The 19490-nt window shown below is 32.4% G+C and overlaps 3 protein-coding genes and 1 long non-coding RNA gene across 8 annotated transcripts; 1 reads left to right on the top strand and 3 right to left on the bottom strand.

Moving 5' to 3' along the window:
- The first annotated feature begins 2451 nt into the window (after positions 1-2451).
- LOC129290216 (uncharacterized) lies at positions 2452-5302 on the top strand. 3 transcript variants are annotated; one of them, XM_054926935.1, is made up of 4 exons: positions 2452-2593; positions 2672-2758; positions 2860-3033; positions 4999-5302. In XM_054926935.1, the coding sequence occupies exons 1-4, from the start codon at positions 2586-2588 to the stop codon at positions 5000-5002; spliced, it is 273 nt and encodes a 90-aa protein (XP_054782910.1). In that variant the 5' UTR covers positions 2452-2585; the 3' UTR covers positions 5003-5302. The 3 variants fall into 3 exon arrangements, 2 of the variants coding, with proteins under 2 accessions (XP_054782910.1, XP_054782908.1); XR_008588285.1 differs by having other exon boundaries at positions 2453-2593; positions 2691-3033; XM_054926933.1 differs by having other exon boundaries at positions 2586-2758.
- Positions 2988-9019, bottom strand: LOC129290217 (uncharacterized). Of its 2 annotated transcripts, none has more exons than XR_008588287.1 (3): positions 8651-9019; positions 8443-8523; positions 2988-3126 (listed from the first exon to the last, which is right to left on the bottom strand). It is a non-coding gene; the product is annotated as an uncharacterized LOC129290217 (long non-coding RNA). The 2 variants fall into 2 exon arrangements; XR_008588286.1 differs by lacking the exon at positions 2988-3126 and adding an exon at positions 6310-6512.
- Positions 9020-12412: 3393 nt separating this feature from the next.
- Positions 12413-18166, bottom strand: LOC129291677 (protein NRT1/ PTR FAMILY 5.4-like). 2 transcript variants are annotated; one of them, XM_054929156.1, is made up of 5 exons: positions 17857-18166; positions 17640-17736; positions 15307-15433; positions 14588-14802; positions 12413-13913 (listed from the first exon to the last, which is right to left on the bottom strand). In XM_054929156.1, the coding sequence occupies exons 3-5, from the start codon at positions 15383-15385 to the stop codon at positions 13092-13094; spliced, it is 1116 nt and encodes a 371-aa protein (XP_054785131.1). In that variant the 5' UTR covers positions 15386-15433; positions 17640-17736; positions 17857-18166; the 3' UTR covers positions 12413-13091. The 2 variants fall into 2 exon arrangements, with proteins under 2 accessions (XP_054785131.1, XP_054785130.1); XM_054929155.1 differs by having other exon boundaries at positions 15307-17736.
- Positions 12535-13047, bottom strand: LOC129290096 (protein NRT1/ PTR FAMILY 5.10-like). The gene has a single exon (XM_054926801.1). The coding sequence runs from the start codon at positions 13045-13047 to the stop codon at positions 12535-12537; it is 513 nt and encodes a 170-aa protein (XP_054782776.1).
- Positions 18167-19490: the final 1324 nt, after the last annotated feature.

Here is a 19490-nt window from a genome sequence, read left to right as displayed (position 1 = left end):
ATTTAAGAAGTTCAATATCAGCATTTTTTTTTTTGTTAGTTAAATCCATGATATTTGGATTAAAGGATTAAAAAGATTTCATAAAATAAAGGGTTAATGATTATTTTTGTTCTTGAACCATACACGACACAAACACTTTTATCGCTTTTTTCACCATTGGTAGGCCCCACTTATATTTTTTGTTATTTTTTATTATAAGATATTTGAGTTGAGGGGCAAAAATGATCCTTTAAATAGAATTTGAGGAAAAAAAATAGTGAGATTTACTGACAACTAATAGGCATTAAATGTTTTTAATGGCAAGGTAATGACGGAGGGAATTTTTAAAGTTACGAGATAGAATTGGCTTATAATTGAGTTTTAAGACATTTATAATTTTTTGTGTACAGTTTAATAACAAAAACGACCCTTAATACTAAAATAAATTGATTAAAATTAAACCTAGCTTTAAATTCAATGACTAGCTGAAAGTACACATTGGTCTCATTATAACTATTTATTTTTATTATTAATTTTTACTTAAAGACGTGAAGAGGTCCCCCCCCCCCCCGGGGGGTGAAAAAGAGTTTAGAAACCAGATCAATCCTAAATTCAGCGTGGGGGTCATTGCAAGTTTAGAAACCACTTCTAAGTCAGTTACCAGAATCCTCTTGCAATGTTAATTTGTATATGTTATAATTATCTAAATAAAGGGCTTTTAAAAAGTTGAAAGTAACAAATCCAAACGTATCAGGATGGAAACCGTTGAAGTTGCTTTGAAACGACATTACTTTTTGCTTTTATTGCCGAAATCTAAACAGGATTAATGCTGTACATTCCACCTTTTTAAAACCTAACAATTTTGACATTTGAAAATTCACAAAAGTACTTTACAAATATTAGAAGAGTGGTTAATCAAACGCACGCTTATTATTTTCATTGACTGAATGCACACTTACAAATTTAATTTGCATAAACTGAATGAATGATAAATTTGCATACACATATTAATTGAATTCTTTGATATAACCGTACATTTTTTATGTATATGATTATTTCATGTATATTTACTCAATGTACAAGAAAGAATTAACAAACTGATGATAAACTAAAAATTTCCCAAACAAACAGCATATACAGTTTTTTATTTTCAAATAATTTTTTATGAATGCAATGTCCGAAAATTCTTCTCAGTAAATTTTCTCTATCTGATCTATCAAATGGAGGGGCAAAAATTAATATTCATGCTTCGTTCATTTTAAGAATGTTTTTTCCCCTTCTAGTCTTGTGTATCAAGCTGGAGTAAAAGAAAGTTGTATTATTATTTTTTTACCATAAGAACATTATATTGTTCATGACTTGTGAAATAGCAAGCTACAGGATAATTTTATAGATATGAATAGCATGATCTTATGCAATTCGCTGGAGTCCAACATCTTTAAATCTCTCTCTCTCTCTATAGATATATATGATATATTAACATAACATAATATAGAATATATATATATATATATATCTGTATAATATATAATGGTATATATATTTATTCTGTACATATGTATATATATATCTAATGGTATGACTTATTACCGACGTGCATGGCGTCCATGTAACGTACTTGTTGACTCAACCCAATAGCTTATCAATAATAAATATACTATAAAAAAAAATCACCTTCAACAACGATTCCACAAAGTTGTTACTGAAAGTAAACAAAGTTATTGTTGACAGTCAAAGTTCCTGCATGGAGTTGTCAAAGTATATAAAGTTAATGGTCAAATTTGTCCCTGAAGTCTACACGAAAGGTCATAAATGACTTTACACTTAACTATGAATTATTTATATCCTCAACCTCAAATATTTTTTGTTTTGTATATCCTGCCATTTATTAGTTCATTTTTTTCTGTAAATGGGGGCCACATTCAAATTTGTTAATATTTTAATGGGTCCCACTTTTTAAATATATTTTATAATATAAAAAAACACTCTCTCTACTCCATTCATCCACTCTCTCCCTTAATCTTCCTCTATCCTCCTTCTCACCCTGCTCTCCCTCCCTTCTTCATTCTCTCTTTCCTGAGTCCATGTATGATGTATCTTATTTGTGCATTCTCATTCTTATGGCTACAAGGAAGCTCCAAAGAGAGGTTGAAGGTGAAGGCATTTGTAGTAACCTAGAAATTTTAAGCAAAAATTAAATATATATCATTTTTTTTGATTTAGTTGTTGTTATATTAATTTTGGTGTAACTTTGACAAGAGGAATGGTTGGCATAGTGGAAGAGCGCACGTGATTTATACATGGGATTCAGAGTTCGAACCAGCTGAAGCATTTGCGAGTTATTCTTTTTAATTTTCTTTATTTTTAATCTCTAAATTACCAAAATACCCTCAGCTTATCAGATATAATTTTTTTTTCCTTCTTCCTCTTTGCTGAGTCGTGTCCGGCATGAGAGAGAGAGAGAGAGAGAGAGAGGGAAAGAAAAATCTAGAAGTTGCGTGCGACCTCTATACCTTCTGCCGTTCTCGACCTCTGATCCTTCTTCTTCGTTCCTTGCCGTCGCCGACGAGGCAGACGAGTTGCCGTGAGGTCGCTGTCACTGTGCGATGCCCAGGTTCTTCCTCGTTCTTCTCTGTCTCTGTTTGTCTTCTCCACTGTTGCTCTGTTTTTGCTGTTCTCATGTGCGTTTCAGTCGGTGGTGGTGTCGCCAGAAGCTTCGAACGCTTTCCTCGTCTTCTCTTCGACAATTTTCATTCCTCCATAGTTCAGATCGGCGTCGGTGAGAATCTGGTGCTGTTTCACTGTTGCTCTCTCGTTTATTTTCTGATATGAGATTCATTCGGCCTCCCCTGCCTCTCCTCTGTTGGTGTGCTGCTGTAGGGGTCACGGTTATCATTGTTCTTCTCCGTCTTCTCTGCTTCGCATGTATCCAGTAACGTCAATCTCTATATACCTGATTCGAACAGCAATAGCCCCTTCTCTAGCTTCCGTCATTATTAGTCTGAGCCCCAACCCTTTTCTTGTTCTTCTCTGCTTGAGTCGTGGCTACTTCAGGTGAGGGACTTCGATTTCATTTTTCATTGTTGGCTTCCTGTGCGTGAGTGTGCTGTAATGGCTGAAACTATGGAATTTTCTTGTTCTGCGTTGCTGTGTGTGTTGGAATATGAACAGGAAACTGATTTAATTAAAATTTGTAGTAAAAAGGAAAAAAAAAACAAAAGAAGAAGAAGAAGAAGAAGATAAGTGTCGGTTTGAATTTTATTTGAACTTGATGTAATTATTGATGTTGATACATTATTGGGCAATTGATTGGGGTTAAGAAGTTCCATTAAAAGAACTAAGAATTGATGCTATTTGTTGAAAGGTCTGAGAGGGGATCTTCTTATCATTTGACAGCTTAGCTTTGGTCAAAGTCATATGAGAAAATTTTGTGGTAAATGATGATGCTTAGGAAATTTTAAATTATTTGGATCAATTATATTGTCATTGTTAGAAGAAAGTTTAACGAAATTGTAAGAAGTCTAATAAATTCCTATTGTATAAAGGGGATTGGAAGAGAAGAAAAATTGGTACCATAGTTTAAATAATAGTGCTTGTAAAGCATTTGGTGAAATGCTTATTAGAAAAATCTAACATATAATGGCAATATATATATATATATATATATATATATCTCTATCAATGATAGCTATTTTGTTGTTAGCCAAATATTATAAAAGACTTTTTATAAGGGAAGTTGAGGTAAACTAGAGATTTTTAGAATAGGCATCTTGCTTGGTAATTTGTGGGCAAATTTGCTATTGATATGTAAGTCTTTGGAATTTACATGAAATTATTGGCGCAAAAAAAAAATGTTGGAGTTAAAATTTATCTGTCTTTATCTTTTGAATTAAATTGAACTATAGATTTTGGGTTCTAAAGTGTATATAAGAAAATGATTGTAGTATTATTTTGGCATTAGGAGATTAAAGGCCAAGTATCATTGCCAGAAGATTAAATTGGAAGCAAATTATATTTTAAAACCTTTTAAGTAAGTGGATAACGTCTCAATCAATATATATTGAAAATTTTTCTTTATCAAAAGATCGCTTTTAATAAGTTATGGATATTTATAAATTTCTCTTGCTTTAGCTACTTTTGTTAATTAAATTGCTCTGCTTCTTGAAGTCATGACTTATACTTTTTATATTGATAAAAATGCTTTCTTAAATTCTAGTAGTGCTTTATTTGATAAAGCCAATAAAAAAAATTGTGAACAGTTTATAAGATATTAATTGTGAATTTTTATATTTAGAAATATTGGTGCTTTTATATGTTTCATGTGAGTTAGATTTTTAAAAGAGAAATGGTATTTTGAAAGTGATGATTTTTTTGGATGTCTGAAATTGAATTTAAAAAGGGGACTGTATACAGAACGCTAGTTATTAATGGCAGTTTCGTTAGCCCTTAACGCGCCATGTCAAATACTAGCTAGTTTGGATTTCGTGAGCTTTGTTCTCACGTTTGTTATTCGTGGGTCTTGTACCTACGTCTGTTTCGTGGCTTTGATCACGTCTGGTTAGTTACCTTCGTGGACTATGTGTCCACGTCTGTTTCATGGCTTCGGCTGTGTCTAGTTACTTACCCTTGTGGACTGAGTGTCCACGTTTGTTTTCGTGGCATAAGCCACGTTTGGTGATTTATCCTCGTGGACTATGTGTCCATGTTTGTTACTTGTTCTGATAAGTTCCTATACTTATGAGTTTTTTAAATTTTTATGGATCTATTTTCATTGGTTTTGATTAATGACATGTTTATAATTAGTTATTGCAATTATTTGCTTTATTAAAGTTAAATGATAATGGCATTTGATAAGATACTTTAATGAATTATGATTTTATTTAAAGTTACATAGAATCCTTTTATTCTAAATTTATTTAAATCTTCATGGAGATCATTATGTTTTTAATTTTTCTTTTATTCATATTTAATTATTTATTATTGGGACGTTATTCATTGAAAAATAATTTTTGGTTTCAGATAGTGTAGCTGACACTGAATCACCCACTGAACATTTGGGAGTTTGTGATTGATTAAAAGCGGAGGAGCTAAGGGTTAAACTTTCTCTTGACGTAAAATTTTAATTATGAAATTTTATTTTGTAAACTTATTTTTAGGTGCTCCACATAATCTGTAGTCAGGTTATTTATGTGGTTATATATTTTGTCTATCGGTTGGAAGGAGCTTTACTCCTGATTGGCTTGATACTTTCGGTTGAAATATTGTCTTGTAGAATTTTCGAGAGATCTTATTTACAGAGGAGATTCTATCAAAATTTTTATAAAAATATTGAGACTTTTATTACTATCAAAAATGTTTACGTATGTTCTAATTCAAACTAAAACATGATTATCTTTTAGTGATGAAAAGATTACCCAATCTGAGGCTTAAGGGATGTGTGATGGATCACATCCTTTGCTGGTCACTTTCTATTTTTGGGGTGTGACAACATTGCCAATGACCATCTTGATCTCTAGTCTCTCTCTCCTCCGTTCTACTTTGAGAAGAATTATTGCTTCAAGAATAACCCAAGCATATTTGAGGAAGCAAAAGATGGAAGCTCTGTTTTATGGGAACCAGAGAGAGATGTTGAGGGGTTCATCGATGGTGACAAAAGAATATTGAAAATACCCATTGAGAAAGAGAGAGAGAGAGATAACTAGTATAGTGAGCAGTGGAGGAGAGAGGAAGTGAAATGGAGGAGAAAGAAAGTGATTATGCAGAGCTTTTAAAGGACTAGCAGCGGATGATGAGGGTTAGTGGAGCAAGGTAGAGCAATGCCATCAAGCTCTCTTACGTTTTGTCTCTTAGACTTGTCATGATGGAAATGAGAGTGGCACGACAAGGAAAAGGGAAGTATAGTGGTGAGATGAATGAGGTGGTTGTGCGAGCATAGATGAAGGTAGACATGACGTGCATTCAACAGTGAAAGAGCAAGGCTGTTGGGTTTAGTTGGCTATCTAGCAAGACAAACTATTAGCTTTAAGGTTGAAGTTGTTAGAGTTGCAAGGGAGGCTGTCAAGGCCGAAGTTAGTGACGACGGGTTCTATGTCAGAGTTGAAGAAGATATTGGAGGGTTTGATTGTCACACCCCAATACTAAAGGTTTGACTGGCACAAAATATAAGGTGGACTGACATTCTATAAGCCTTAATTAACCAAATATTAAACTAAACTATTGATATGTAATTTATAAAGTTCATAAAGAATTAAGTAGATCTTTCGGCAGAATCTCTCTTGTAATTTGAACCTCTCAAAATTTTTACAATAACAAACCTATTAGCAAGTCCAGCAAAGGAGACTAGCTCCACACCAGCAGATTCCATATCAACAAAATAAGACTAGGATCTAACTGTAGTGTATATAAAGCACTAAATTATAGTTACATAATACAATATTTAGCTTTACCAAAAAAGATAATTATAATGTGCTTCCTCTTTCAAAAACATAAGGTCCCTCAATAATCTATAAGAGGCACAAGGTCGGCTACAATATCTGAGACCAAATAAATTTTAAATGAGTAACGCTCCAATTAGAATTATAAGCTTTCATATGAATATAGAACTAATAAATTTAATTTAAAACACTTTGATGAAATAATGAAACATATATTTGAACTAACAATAAAGAACAAGTTTTTTTTCCAATAATACAGTTGTGAAATTAAATAATGTTAATAGAACAATATAAACTTTTCAAATTTTATACTGCTCATAGAATATAAAAATTTTAAGAAATGGTACAATCAGGTAGAATGTTTTTAGAGAATTAATATAGAAGTGTTAAATTTTAAATTTCAAAGAGCTTAATCAAAAAAAATAAAAAGTGCGGACACAAAGTCCACGAGAGCAAATAACCAATCAAGTATGGACTCATAGTTTATGGAGGTAAGTAACCAGTCAAACAAGGCTGAAAGCCATGAAACAAGCACGGCAAGAGTCATGAATCAAGCGCGGGCATAAGGCCCATGAAAACAAACATGAGTACAATGCTCCCGAATTATCATCCCTTTAATCCACGTGTGTTGACCTTCGCACGGGGTTAGCACCTCCTATAAACGCCCTACTAGTTAGATGTATCATGGCGCGTCAAAAGCTAACAGAACTTTGTTAGCATCCTGTGTTTTGAATTCAATCCCCCCCTCATTAAAATGAAGCATGTATGGAACAAGAAAACATTTTCAAACACTATTCAATTATCATTTTCCATTGCTCAAATTTATTATCATTTCATCTATACACAAATCATTGCATTAAAAATGTATATATCAATGTAGAATTAAGTAATTAAACTATTTTTGAGAAATAATACTATTTATCATATATCCGTTTCAATTATCATTTATCAATAATATAAATCATTAGTAAAATTCAAGATATTATTATTAATAAGAAAATTATTGTGAAAATAAGATTAATAAGAATATTTCTACAATTTATAAAGGAATAATGGTAAAATTTTAATAAAGAAATTTTATAAACACTTTACTGAAAATTTATTTGAAACGCTGCCCACTCATTTGAGAGTTTCTCAAAAATTCTAAAAATTACTCCTCTTGACTTTTCACTTTAATTTTAATGATGTTCTTAATTTTCTGACACACAATTCATAATTCTAAAATCATTTATCAAGTAATTTTTTAAATACTTAGTGGTATTTAATTTCAATACAACAATATTAAAGATAATATTCTAACCAATTATGTTTTAAGTATACTTCAGTTAGTTAAACTTTTGACAACCCTCAATTCATTCTCATATCTCCTTATAATCTATTCTCAATCATAAATTATAATAACTCATATCAACTATTTTCATGTTTCCTTTAGATTTAATAACATACTGTACAAGCATCCTAAGCATTCCTTTCTCCTATTTTGATTTTTAAAATTTCAAACTTACATATATTCCTTCAAGTAATGTTTATAATTCCTCTAGGCTCTTATAAAAATTTAGCAATCTAATTTTCACCAACAAACTTTTCAAAAATATTTACAAATGTTATAAGAACATTCACCATTAAATAAATTGAGGCAAACATCTAAGCAAATTCAACAATTTCTAACTTTTAATTTCTTCATCAATCTTTAACTCAACACTAATAAAATAATACCCAATATTATCCAAAACAATACCTAATTTTTCACTCAAGCATTTCTACGAGCATTTTAAAAGTATCCAAATTCAACTCTCAATAATTATCCAACCATTTAATCAACTTTTAATATTAATTTTAAAATTAACATTCAGCTTATCACCAATAAAAATTATACACAACCTCAACTGAATTTACCACTCAAATTCAGAGTGGGGAAAAATCATGACAGCACTTAAGAGGAGCAGAGACGCATTCTTCCATCCGGGAAGAAGAAGAACTCATGTTGCTATTGAAACCGAAGGAGAAAAAGGAAGAACCAATGTCTTACCTACAACCAAAGTGCAGTGGAGCTGCCACACTTCAGCTCACGCATGACATCAAAGAAGGGAAGAAAAGCTTCAATCCATGGCTGCTCAACGAGGAGGAACAGAAGCAGAAATTTCATATCGGAAAAAAAAAATTGAGTCTACTATGCACAACACACGAACGTTCAGCTATTGAAGAGAAGAAAAGAGAAGAGATGAACACATACGCACCTCTGCCAGCACGCAACAGCAAAGAAACAGAGGAGAAATTCAGCTATAGCACTTATCAGAAACAGACGAACAGCAAAGGGGGAGGGAGTGAACGAATTTCCGGCGAGGAGAAGACACACACACCAACGGCAAACGTGAAGCTAGTGCCCCGAGAAAGAGAAGAGAAACAGAGGAAAGAACGCAAGCTCTCACACTGACTCTGCTCTGCACAGATGACCGACAAAGGAAAGGAAAATCTGGATAAAGAATCCATGGTACGAATCACAAAACAATACCCAAAGTTTGTTGGGCAAAATTTCGAAAAGAGACCCCACCAGATTTTTATTATTGTTCCCATTGTTATAAAATATAGTTAATATGAAGAGTAGAGAAGGACAAGATAATGCAAGAAATGGAGAGAAAACAATAAAAAAAATTCTTATTAATTAGTGTCCATATGCTTTAGACATGATCTCTATTTATAGGCCTTCAACCATTCAAGTTTTATCCTAATGTTATGAAGATATAATGAGGCCTATAATAGTGTATTATGTAATATTTGAAGGTTATAAGCTATTAAGACTAAAAACTCATTCCATGCCATTCATGAGGACATTAAGGATAAAGAAATCCTAAGGGTCATGAGTTATGGACATCCATAATATATTATTTATAATACCCATAATATTTTTAATAAAAAGAAAGAGCACTTTAGTAATTTTTCATATAAAAAAATAAAATAAAATAAACCTTTGACTTAAGTAAAATTTAAATTTTAGACCTCCATATGAATAACCGGTATAAATTTTACTAGATCATTATTCTTCATATGTTATAGGTAAAATAATTAAATAAAATCTCAAAAGAGAAAGAAAATTATTTAATTTAAATTTTTGAGTTATTACTTTAATGTTGCCATGGCATGTTTCTTGTCATGAATGAAAGCTATGCCTCATGCTAATCCTCTTGCTATCTTTAGTCAAACTTCTAACAACAAACTTAAAGACTTTGTACAAAGGTAATGAGGATGAGGAGTAGAGGGAGAGGGGGAGAAGGAGAGAGAGAGATAATTTTTTATATTATTAAAAAATATAAAAAATAGTGGGACCTACTGAATAATATTTTATAATAAAAATAATTTGAATGTGGGCCCCACTGAAGAGAAAAAATAAACGAAAAGGTAATAAAAAAATATTTGAGATTGAAGGTTATAAATAACCTATAATTGAATTTAAAATTATTTATGACCTTTTATGTATGTTTTAAAATGCAAAATTGATCCTTAATTCAAGTATATATCATTCATTTTGCAGTACTAACATGTCTTGTTGAATTATATCTATTTCAAGTCTTATTCTGATGCAGATTTTAACAACATGCATGCACCCACATTTAATTTTCTTAGATTAAAGAGGAAATTGCAGATAAAGAAGGGATTAAAATTGAACTTATTTTTCTTTGATTAATCATGTTACTAATCGGCAGAACTTCCCCCGTTATTGAACTATTTCTTTCCAAGCTTGATAGGGTAAGAAAATATATAAAACTGAGCCATATTGATAGTTTGAATTAATTCACTTTTAATGATAAGCGCATAATCTAAAGCAAAATCACTAATTAAAGTGCATGATTAAACTGAACCATTTAAAAAATTACCATTATCTTTTGGAACTACGTATCATAATTGGACGGCTTATATGGTTAACCTTTTTTTGGAGCTACGTATCATAATTGACCCCCCCCCTTTTTTTAGGTCTGCAGTCAAACCCTTTTTGGAGTTTTTTTTTAATCTAAATTCTTTAAGAAAGTAGCTTATATAGACCAGAAAGAGTACTTCTCTATATCAATTGATAAATTTATAATTTAACTTTTGTCTTTTGTATACCAGTAGTGGTAGACTTTTGGTCTTTTTTAAAGAAAAAATTAATCATTTAATTTTTATAATTTTAATCTAATTGTAATTCATTTTTTAAATTTTAAATTATTATAACTTAATCATTATAGTTTTAACTCGATTGTAACTCAATTTTTAAACTTTGTCTCTTGCAACTCAGTTCCTATAATTTTAACTATTTAAATATTGGTCTATATTTAAAAAAATAAAATTATATATATTAAAAATATTTTTACCTTTTAATATTTAAAAAGAATAAAAGGGTTTAATAATTTAAAATATTAGTAATACATTTTAATATGATTTTAATCTTTATAATTTTATTTTTAAGATATAGGGACTAATATTTAAATAATTAAAACTACAATGATCGAGTTGTAGGAGTCAAAGTTTAGGAATTGAGTTACAATCGAGTCAAAACTTCAAACATTGAGTTATAACGAGTTAAAATTTAAAAATTAAGTTATAACTGAATTAAAATTATGAAGATTAAATAATTAATTTTTTTTTAAAACCATCCGATTGTTGAATAAAAGAAATTCGTTTAGTTGGGCTTGACCCAGCCCAATATATCTTTCTAGAATGAAGCCATGAAGGTTTCCAATTACTTCTTCTCAACGAGACATTGACACATGCACGCCCGTAAGACGAGATTCCTTCCTCACAGACGGAGAGTGTGATATATATACATTATACATATGTGTATACGTAATATGTATGTATTTTATTAAACTGATGTGTAATACAATTAGGCAGGTAGTAGTAAACCAAACCGCCGATATATCATCAATTATCATATATCATACATACATACACACATATATAAGTTTATAATAAATCATACTCCATCAATCTCAAATTATAAGATAATTTTAGAAGAATTTTATTGCTTCAGAATATATGAAAATTTTTAAAAAATAAGATTTCATGAATAATACTTTTCAAAATATTAGCATTTAAGTAGAGAAAGAATTAAAATGATATTAATGTAGTGTAACAATTAAAAATATGTAAGGATATTTTTAAAAGTTTATAATTTTATTTAAAAAATAAGTTTATAAATTGTCATTATTATATTTTATTGATATGAGTAATTTTATTTTAATTTGTCTTATAATTTGATATGAGAAAGTATGATTCATAAAGCATAATAAACTTCAAAAATAGTACATACGGACACACACATTATACAAGTTGTCCACTTGCTCATTTACGCGTAACTACGTACATATGTACTGCTCTCGAGCACCCAACATCAAGCAAAACCTTCTTAGTCTCCTAAACTGCTCCAGAGGGGTGCGTGGAAGTTGTGGACTCATCTTTTGTTTTTTGTGCACAATACAATTCAAATTTCAAATTCTAAATAATCGCATGATATTTCCACCGCGTAAAAAGATAAGGAGAATGGCAATAAAATTCCAAAATTTGGGATTTATGATCTGTAAGTCCTAACAAATTTTACTAAAAAAATAAATTATAAATATTAATTCAAATAGTTACAAGTACAAATCTCAAGTGCACCTTGAAAGTTATGTTTAAAATTTATATATCTTATTTGCAATTAGAAGTACTCCTATATTTATAACTATCTAAATCAATATTTACAATTGATTTTTCAAAAAATTTTAATTTGTTAAGAATTTACCTATCATAAATTCATTATTTCAGGATTATAATGTCATTCTCCCTAAAAGAGATAGGTCATTAGTAGCTCAATTAATTAATTATCTCAGGAGCTCTTGACTCAGCCAAGTGATAGAAAAGATAGAAAGTACGTTATCAGTTGAACATCTATCTAATAGACTCACTTATGCGATAAGTCTGTCACATATCACACAAAACGGTAAAGACTAATCTATTCTGATAAGCTCAATAATTAACTAATAAACTAGTTAAATAATGCAATCCATAATTCATAAAATATTCCAACAACTAGAATGAAAACAATGAAAAGAATGAATGAGCAGCTATAACATATAGAAACTTAATTATATTATACTACTACACGTTATTACACAGCTGAACTTATAACGGGACCACCAGCATCCACCTGGACAGCTTCCAATTCATCCACCCTTTCTGGTTCTACACATTGGGGTTTCTGGAGCTTGAACTTGGCATAGCACACATAAATCCCAAGGAACATGAAGCTCAGTGATGCCAGCACCAGATAATACCTGTCCAGGTGACTATCGTTCATCTTATCCTTAATCCAGCTACGAAAAATGAATGCAAATAGAATGCTGGACAATTTTCCAATCCCCAGCACCATTTCAATGCACGGCTCCACAATGTTTTTCATTGACTCAGATTTCACCCGATCACACAAGAAAATCTCTAGTCCACCTTCTGCAAATCCTTTCATTAGCCCTAGCAACAAAAACTGAGGAGTTAAAACCATGATGCTTAGGGAAATAATTCCCTCATCTTGGTCGCTTAGAAACCTAACCCGAGAAAGCCTTTCACGTTCTACTAGCCAAGCCACGAAACAGCAAACTCCTGAAAACGACATGCCAACAGCCATACTCCCAATCGGTTTCACCTTTTCCTTTATTCCTGATGATTCGATTATAACTCTAACCCCAATAGCAACCGAAGATTGAAGTGCCGAGAAAACCATGATAGGAACATATAAACTCCCAACATAAGGATCCAAGTTGGTTGTTTGCAGAACAAAGTAAGTGTTGCCAGATGCAGACACCAACTGTAAGCGAAGAAGGTGAAGAGCCCCAAGGGTACAGTGGGATAAAGGCTCTTCACATCCCTCACTTGCTCAGCCGTACAAGTACAATCCCCCTGTTCGGAGTTGTTCTTAATAGCGGCCTTGTCCAACATCGACAAAAATGATGGGTCACGAGGCAACAAGCGAACCTCACCAATTACTGTCTGATAAAAGGGATCTTCTAAGTCATCGGAACCTTCATGTTTATAACCTTGTTTTGAGGACGGATATGGCAATCCTCGCTTCTTAATAGCTTCCTTCAAGACCCTATATATGTTAGTGAGAGGGCTTCCAGAGGGTTTTTCTTCAGGATAATAGCAGAAAATGCCAAGAATAAATAATAAGCATGCAGCTCCCATAACACAAGACGAAAATTGGAAAGTTTCGGTCCAAGAAGCTGGGCCTAGGCAGAAGACGGCTAGAACGGAGCCAATAATTGGAGCAGTAGACCACCAATGATTGGTAGTTCCGCTGCCGTTGTTATCTGATTCTGATCTTTCCACGGGATTCTCGGTACATTTTTTCTTCGCTTTACTTAGTTGATAATCAAAAAAATCTCTTAAAGTTGGATCTTTTCCGGCTTTGCCTAATGCAATAAGTGCTAATATGAAAATCGTCGGAACGATATACTGCGAAGTGAAGGCGCGAACACATAGTAGCACCAATCCCTGCAATTAAAAATACCTTGTTTTATCAGCGAAAAATGAATACCATATTTTATTCGCTTTTGAAGTTCACATTTTGTTTTAGTATTCTAATTTTAAAAACATGATAAAAATGGGTGATCAAATACTAACTTTAAACTCCGTTTAATTCTCAGTCTCTGCTCCTACACGAAAGTGAGTCAACTTGGAAGATGTTCAATTTTATAATTACTTAATCACAGCAAATATAACGGTTTTGGGTTAAGCAGGAGCAGAAGGTTGACATATTTGTAATATATATATATACACACACATTTTGTGATGGACTTCATCATGGCGTTCATGACCACATAAAAAGACATATATAGTCAGAGATTTGGATCTTTTCTATACCCCCTCCCTACATGATCTCTATATTCAATCTTATTCATCCATTTAATTATTTATTTGGTTTGACGTTGTCAACCTAATGCTTTTGATAATGTAAGGATTGATTTGAAAGGATTTGAGCTATATATAACCTATAGGAACTAATACAAAATATCAGGATAAAGTGCTGGCAGGAACTAAGAAGTTAATTTTTCCCGAATATATGAAATCTTGCATGACATGGAAGCTTTCCACAAAACTGCCGTAACATGATCAGTTTCTTTGAAGTTGCTAACTAGCAAGGTTATAACGAAGTTAAGATAACTGACCATAGTATAGGCTGCGGTGCAGAAGATAATGACCTTGAAGCGACCTGCGTAGGCCACTGATACGTGTATCACAACAAGTTTGAACACAGCTGACATCACATCAAGCAAATTCACGAGCATTGTAGCTTTCCATAGACTATAATTTTCATATTCAAGGAAGTCAGCCAAAACGTCCACCACTCCCTTGTTTACAAAAGCATGGCTCAAGACTAAACCTGAATTATATATATCATTAAAGGAAGAAAGTGAGATAGTTATATTGATGAATCACTCCAAAATACTTTCAATCCAGGTTAATTTATGCAGTTTTAAAAAAGACGAAAAAGGTCAATCAATGACAAGAGAGTTTACTGTCAGTCTGTTTAAGATTTCAAAAAATAATTCTAGTTAGATTAAACATTATTGTCAAAAGTATGAGAGTTGTGAGGAGAATTTAGCTAAACACATAATAAAAGTGTTGAAAAAGTAAACTTGTTTTGATAAGTTATCACAAATATTCGGCCAAAAAAAGTTATCAGAAATAGATCATAAAAATAAATACTGTTCTTAACAAAATTTGTATGAATAGTTTAATGTTCTTTCACCAACTCAAATATTAAACTTAACTAAAATATTTTTTCTTAATGTTCAAAAAATCGCCCTAATCTCCTAGATCTAGCTCAAGCATTTAGGAACATGCATGTTGATATGAAGAAGAGAGAGAAATTAATGTTATTTACCCAAGATGAAGATGACAGTCTTGGAGAGGACAAACCCTTTGCGGAGCCAGGCGAGAAAGTGGCGCCACCCCCAGTTCATCGCTTCCAGACAAAAAATTCTCTCTTTGTTTTTTCCCCCGGCGAATGCCTTTTATTAAAAGACGATTTAGCAACGCTCAGAAGAGGGATTAGATATGAACAACGGAGGAGGAAAAAGCTGGGGACAATGCTTCCCGGCCAATGAACTATTTCATAGATCTTCCCGGTGAATGAATGTAAGAACTTTACTCTTTGCACATTTCTACTAGCGAAAATATAAACTACCAAGGGAGAGGGAGCTTCAATCTTCTAGGTTGTACCGTGAGACATTTTACGCAGAAAGGGAACTTTCCTCCAACTTTCTTCAAATTTTCTAAAATATAAAACACAACTCTACTCCCACCATAAAACCATAACTTGGGAATCTTTCCTAAAATTTTTAGTGGCATGTAAGTAAATATATCAGATATATGATCCCAAAAATGTAAAGTGTTCTTATCAGAGAGTAGGGAACCAGAGATAGCACCAGGGAGAGGAGAGGTGGGGTGAGGCTCTGGGGCCCCATTGTATGTGACCTCCAAGAAACTTCTCAGCACTCAGCCAGAGAGGTCGATATACAGATTCTGAGATTCTATGGTGGGACTTATGGATTCATCTCAAATTGAATTATTCTGATTAATCACAGTGAAAGTTATGATGCATAGCTTATTCATGGACTTGGCTTTCCTCTGGCCGCTCCAAACTCCTGCCTCTTCCACCTTTAAATTTTAACTCAATATACTGTATTATAAAATTATTATTTATATTACTCTCTCTTACTTAATTTATAATATATAAGACATTTTTGAAAGACTAAAATATAAAATAATTTAATAAAAATAAGATTTCGTTAATTATGCTTATTTTAATATTATTTTTTTCTCATTATTTTTTTCTGCATATTTAATATTTTACGCATAAAATTATATTAAATGAAGGTGTTTTTAAAATTTGTATTTATGTTTTTTAAAAATAAAATTATAATGTATATTTAATTTTCTTTGGGACGGAGTGAGGATTAAATAATAAAAAAATAAACAAACAAATTTGAGCCTTTAAAATTTAGTGACGCGAACATGGAGAATTGCAACGAAAAAAAATTTATACAAAGAATTTTTTTTTAAAGACTTTTCAGGTGATTCTCCATTCTGGACAAAACGGTGGAAGAGAAGAGGTGGAGGTGGAGGAGGACGATGGCGTCTGTCTAAGAATGGGCCGCGCGTGCAGCTTACCATGGCATAGGCTGCTGCGCAGAAGATAGTCACTGTGAAGAGACCAGTGTAGTTATCTGATACTTGCGTCAGGTCAACGTAACTTGAAGCACGTCGGATATTACATGTGTGCTTCAATTAAAAAATTTATAACTGAAATTATAATTCAACTAAAATTTATAAATTGAGATTAAAAAAAATTAATTAATATGATTAATATAATATGATTTATGTTTAAATATTTTTTATTAAAAATTAATTAAATAATTTAAAATTTACTTGAATGATTTGATATGATTTAAAAGCTAGTTAAAATGTTTAATAATAAAAATAAATATAAATTTTTTTGTATATATTTTTTGACTAAAAATATTAAATTTAAAATTAAAAAGTAAAAAATTTATAGTACTCCTTGATTATATTCAAAAAAAATTCTTTCTATATACTAAAAAAAAATGATCTGCAAGTCTGAAGCGACAAAGAGAAGGAAGAAGAAGCAGTGATGAAGGCGAAGCTAGAGTGACGATGGCGAGCTGAGCAGCGACTAGAGACGACCATCAGCTAGCGATGCCCAGCGACTAAGGACGACCAATGACAAGTGACGACTACAGCAACAGCGAACATATGCTCCCAGGCACAAGGCGGAGAAAAGAAGCTAATAAGAGAGACTGAGAACAAGCGACCGAAAGTGCGAGAGAGACTGAGAGAGACTCGAACTCGTCAAAGAAGAAGAAGAAGAAGGCCGAGGGGTGAAGGTGACTGCCACTGGTGAGCTGTGAGTTCATGACCGTGAGAGAGAGAGAGAGAGAGTACTCGAACTCAAAGAAGAAGAGGGCCGAGGCCGAGGGGTGGGGCCGTGAGGGTGACTGTTGTGGTGAGCCTGAATGCCGTGAGCGATAACTATGACTCCGTGAGAGAGAGATCGAGAGTGCAACTGTGTGAGGGATGGAGAGAGTAGATACCGAAACCTCGGAGTGTGACTGTGTGAGCAACATATCAACGCTGACGCTAACGTGAACGCATCTAGCTAGGTTTGATGGCTTTGGAGAAAAAGCGCATTCTGACCTGCCAAATTCACGGCATCTTTCCAAAGACTTTGATGATGTTCGTCTTCATCAACACGTCCACCTCTGCGCTTTGTACCGAAACATGGCTTGTAAACCTGAATTAATATACACATATATAAATATCAGTGCTGGGACATTGCTGAATCTCTCCAGAGAGAGGTCAATCTGCTCGATAATATAGCTAATTATTGTTACCCCAGATGAAAGGTACTTACGGTGTTGGAACCAGCCCAGAAAGTGTCTTCTTCCAGATTTTTTATCAACTCGCCTGCAAGAGAGAAGAAAAATACATGCAAACATTTGAAGCTCAGCCGGCCGGCCCAGAGACTCGCCGGTGGTGTACTGTAGCGTGAAGAATATAATGCAACCTCTGAAGCTGAAAGGCAGCGATATATCCCCCATTTCCCTCAAGCACAAGAACACTGGAAGAGGAAGGAAGAAGAGACGAAAAGGAAGTTTGCTAGATTCAAGAGAAACAAATTATCAAATGTAGAGCATGGAGTAATTGTGAGAGAGAGAGAGAGAGAGAGAGAGAGAGAGTTGTCCTTCATGGCTGCTCACAGTGTCGGCAGGTTAGATTATATCCGACAGTTTCCTTTGACTTTGCCCCGTACCAACAACGGCACATTTTGATTTTAAATACCAACCATTCCATATCTATCATTCTCTTACTATATTTATTTAATTTAATAATAACAGTTTTTTTAAATTTTTTATTCAAAAGATGCAACAACATTCTTTATTTAATTTGCACAATTATATTTTCTTCATCTTTATTCCGGGAGGTGTTTGGATCACACGTAGATTAATTAGTAATTAATTATCACACTATTTGAATCAGGAAAATTCATTTTTAAACATCTAGCAGACTTTTTAACGAGATTGTAACAAACATCACCAGTTTTTATAATGTATCACATGATCAAGTCATCCGTTAACGTGCCTTATAGGCCGATACCATCCAATCACAGAAAAACCAGACACGCGTCCTCTTACAGTGCCCAGCAAGTGAGGAGTAGCATAGTACTTATCACTAAAACTCACCATTTGTCAATAGAAACTGAAATCCCTATTAATAAAAAACTGACAGAAGAACGAGTTATTACTATACAAAACTGTGGAGGACCTCAATCATTAACCTCTACCTCTTAGCGAGGTGGTGGTGGTGGTGGGTGATGAAAGAGACAAAACTTCCCCTCAATCCTGTGAGAAAAATAAATCTAGTAATTAAGTAATTAGCCTTTAAAATATCATCCCTAGCTATATATATGTCGCAAATAAATTTGCGAGTGTCTATAAAAGAGCATTTTAACTTCATCAACAGTGTCCCTAAAGCCGTACTTAATCAGGATTACAACCCCCAATAAGCATGCCTATTAATAGCTAGCTTCAGTACAGGATATCAAAGTGGCCTTTGATCTTGGTACATCCTACGTATACTCCCTCTATTACAAAATGCAAGACATTTTTTGAGAGTTTAATGTTAAAAAAAAGTATTTTTAATTTTTAAAGATGTAATTATTATCTTTTTTAAAAATGTTCCTATTAAATAAATCACTTTATATTTATTTTAAGGTAAAACATCCTAGTATATTAAATAGGAGTAAATATAAAAAAATAAAATTTATTTAAAGACAAGTAATTACTTTATTAGGGTGTGAAATTTGATTAAAAATATTTTATATTTTTTAATAGAAAGAGTATATACTTCCTTCAGTTTAAAACAGAAGCATTTTTTTCATTAATATTAGTTCAAAATATAAGTAATTTAATACATGTAAAAAGTTTATTTTTTGTCAGCAAAAAAAGTTATTTTTTATTTTATCCCTTATATTTATCAATTTAAATA

The sequence above is a fragment of the Prosopis cineraria genome, unplaced genomic scaffold, assembly GCF_029017545.1.
Source record: "Prosopis cineraria cultivar Desert tree isolate PC_DT_omini unplaced genomic scaffold, ASM2901754v1 PC13, whole genome shotgun sequence".
NCBI classification, from domain to species: domain Eukaryota; kingdom Viridiplantae; phylum Streptophyta; class Magnoliopsida; order Fabales; family Fabaceae; genus Prosopis; species Prosopis cineraria.
The sequence above is the reverse complement of the archived record's forward strand: the minus strand, read 5'-3'. Positions and strand labels throughout refer to the sequence as shown.

Excerpts from the sequence above, each read along its gene's own strand:
- LOC129290216 (XM_054926933.1), top strand. The coding sequence starts at position 2,586 with ATGCCCAGGTTCTTCCTCGTTCTTCTCTGTCTCTGTTTGTCTTCTCCA. Across the intron at positions 2,759-2,859 it reads CATAGTTCAGATCGGCGTCG|GGGTCACGGTTATCATTGTT; the intron begins GTGAGAATCTGG and ends GTGCTGCTGTAG.
- LOC129290096 (XM_054926801.1), bottom strand. The coding sequence starts at position 13,047 with ATGGCTGTTGGCATGTCGTTTTCAGGAGTTTGCTGTTTCGTGGCTTGG.
- LOC129291677 (XM_054929155.1), bottom strand. The coding sequence starts at position 15,385 with ATGAACTGGGGGTGGCGCCACTTTCTCGCCTGGCTCCGCAAAGGGTTT. Across the intron at positions 14,803-15,306 it reads GACTGTCATCTTCATCTTGG|GTTTAGTCTTGAGCCATGCT; the intron begins GTAAATAACATT and ends TATATAATTCAG. Across the intron at positions 13,914-14,587 it reads GCACCGCAGCCTATACTATG|GGATTGGTGCTACTATGTGT; the intron begins GTCAGTTATCTT and ends TTTTAATTGCAG.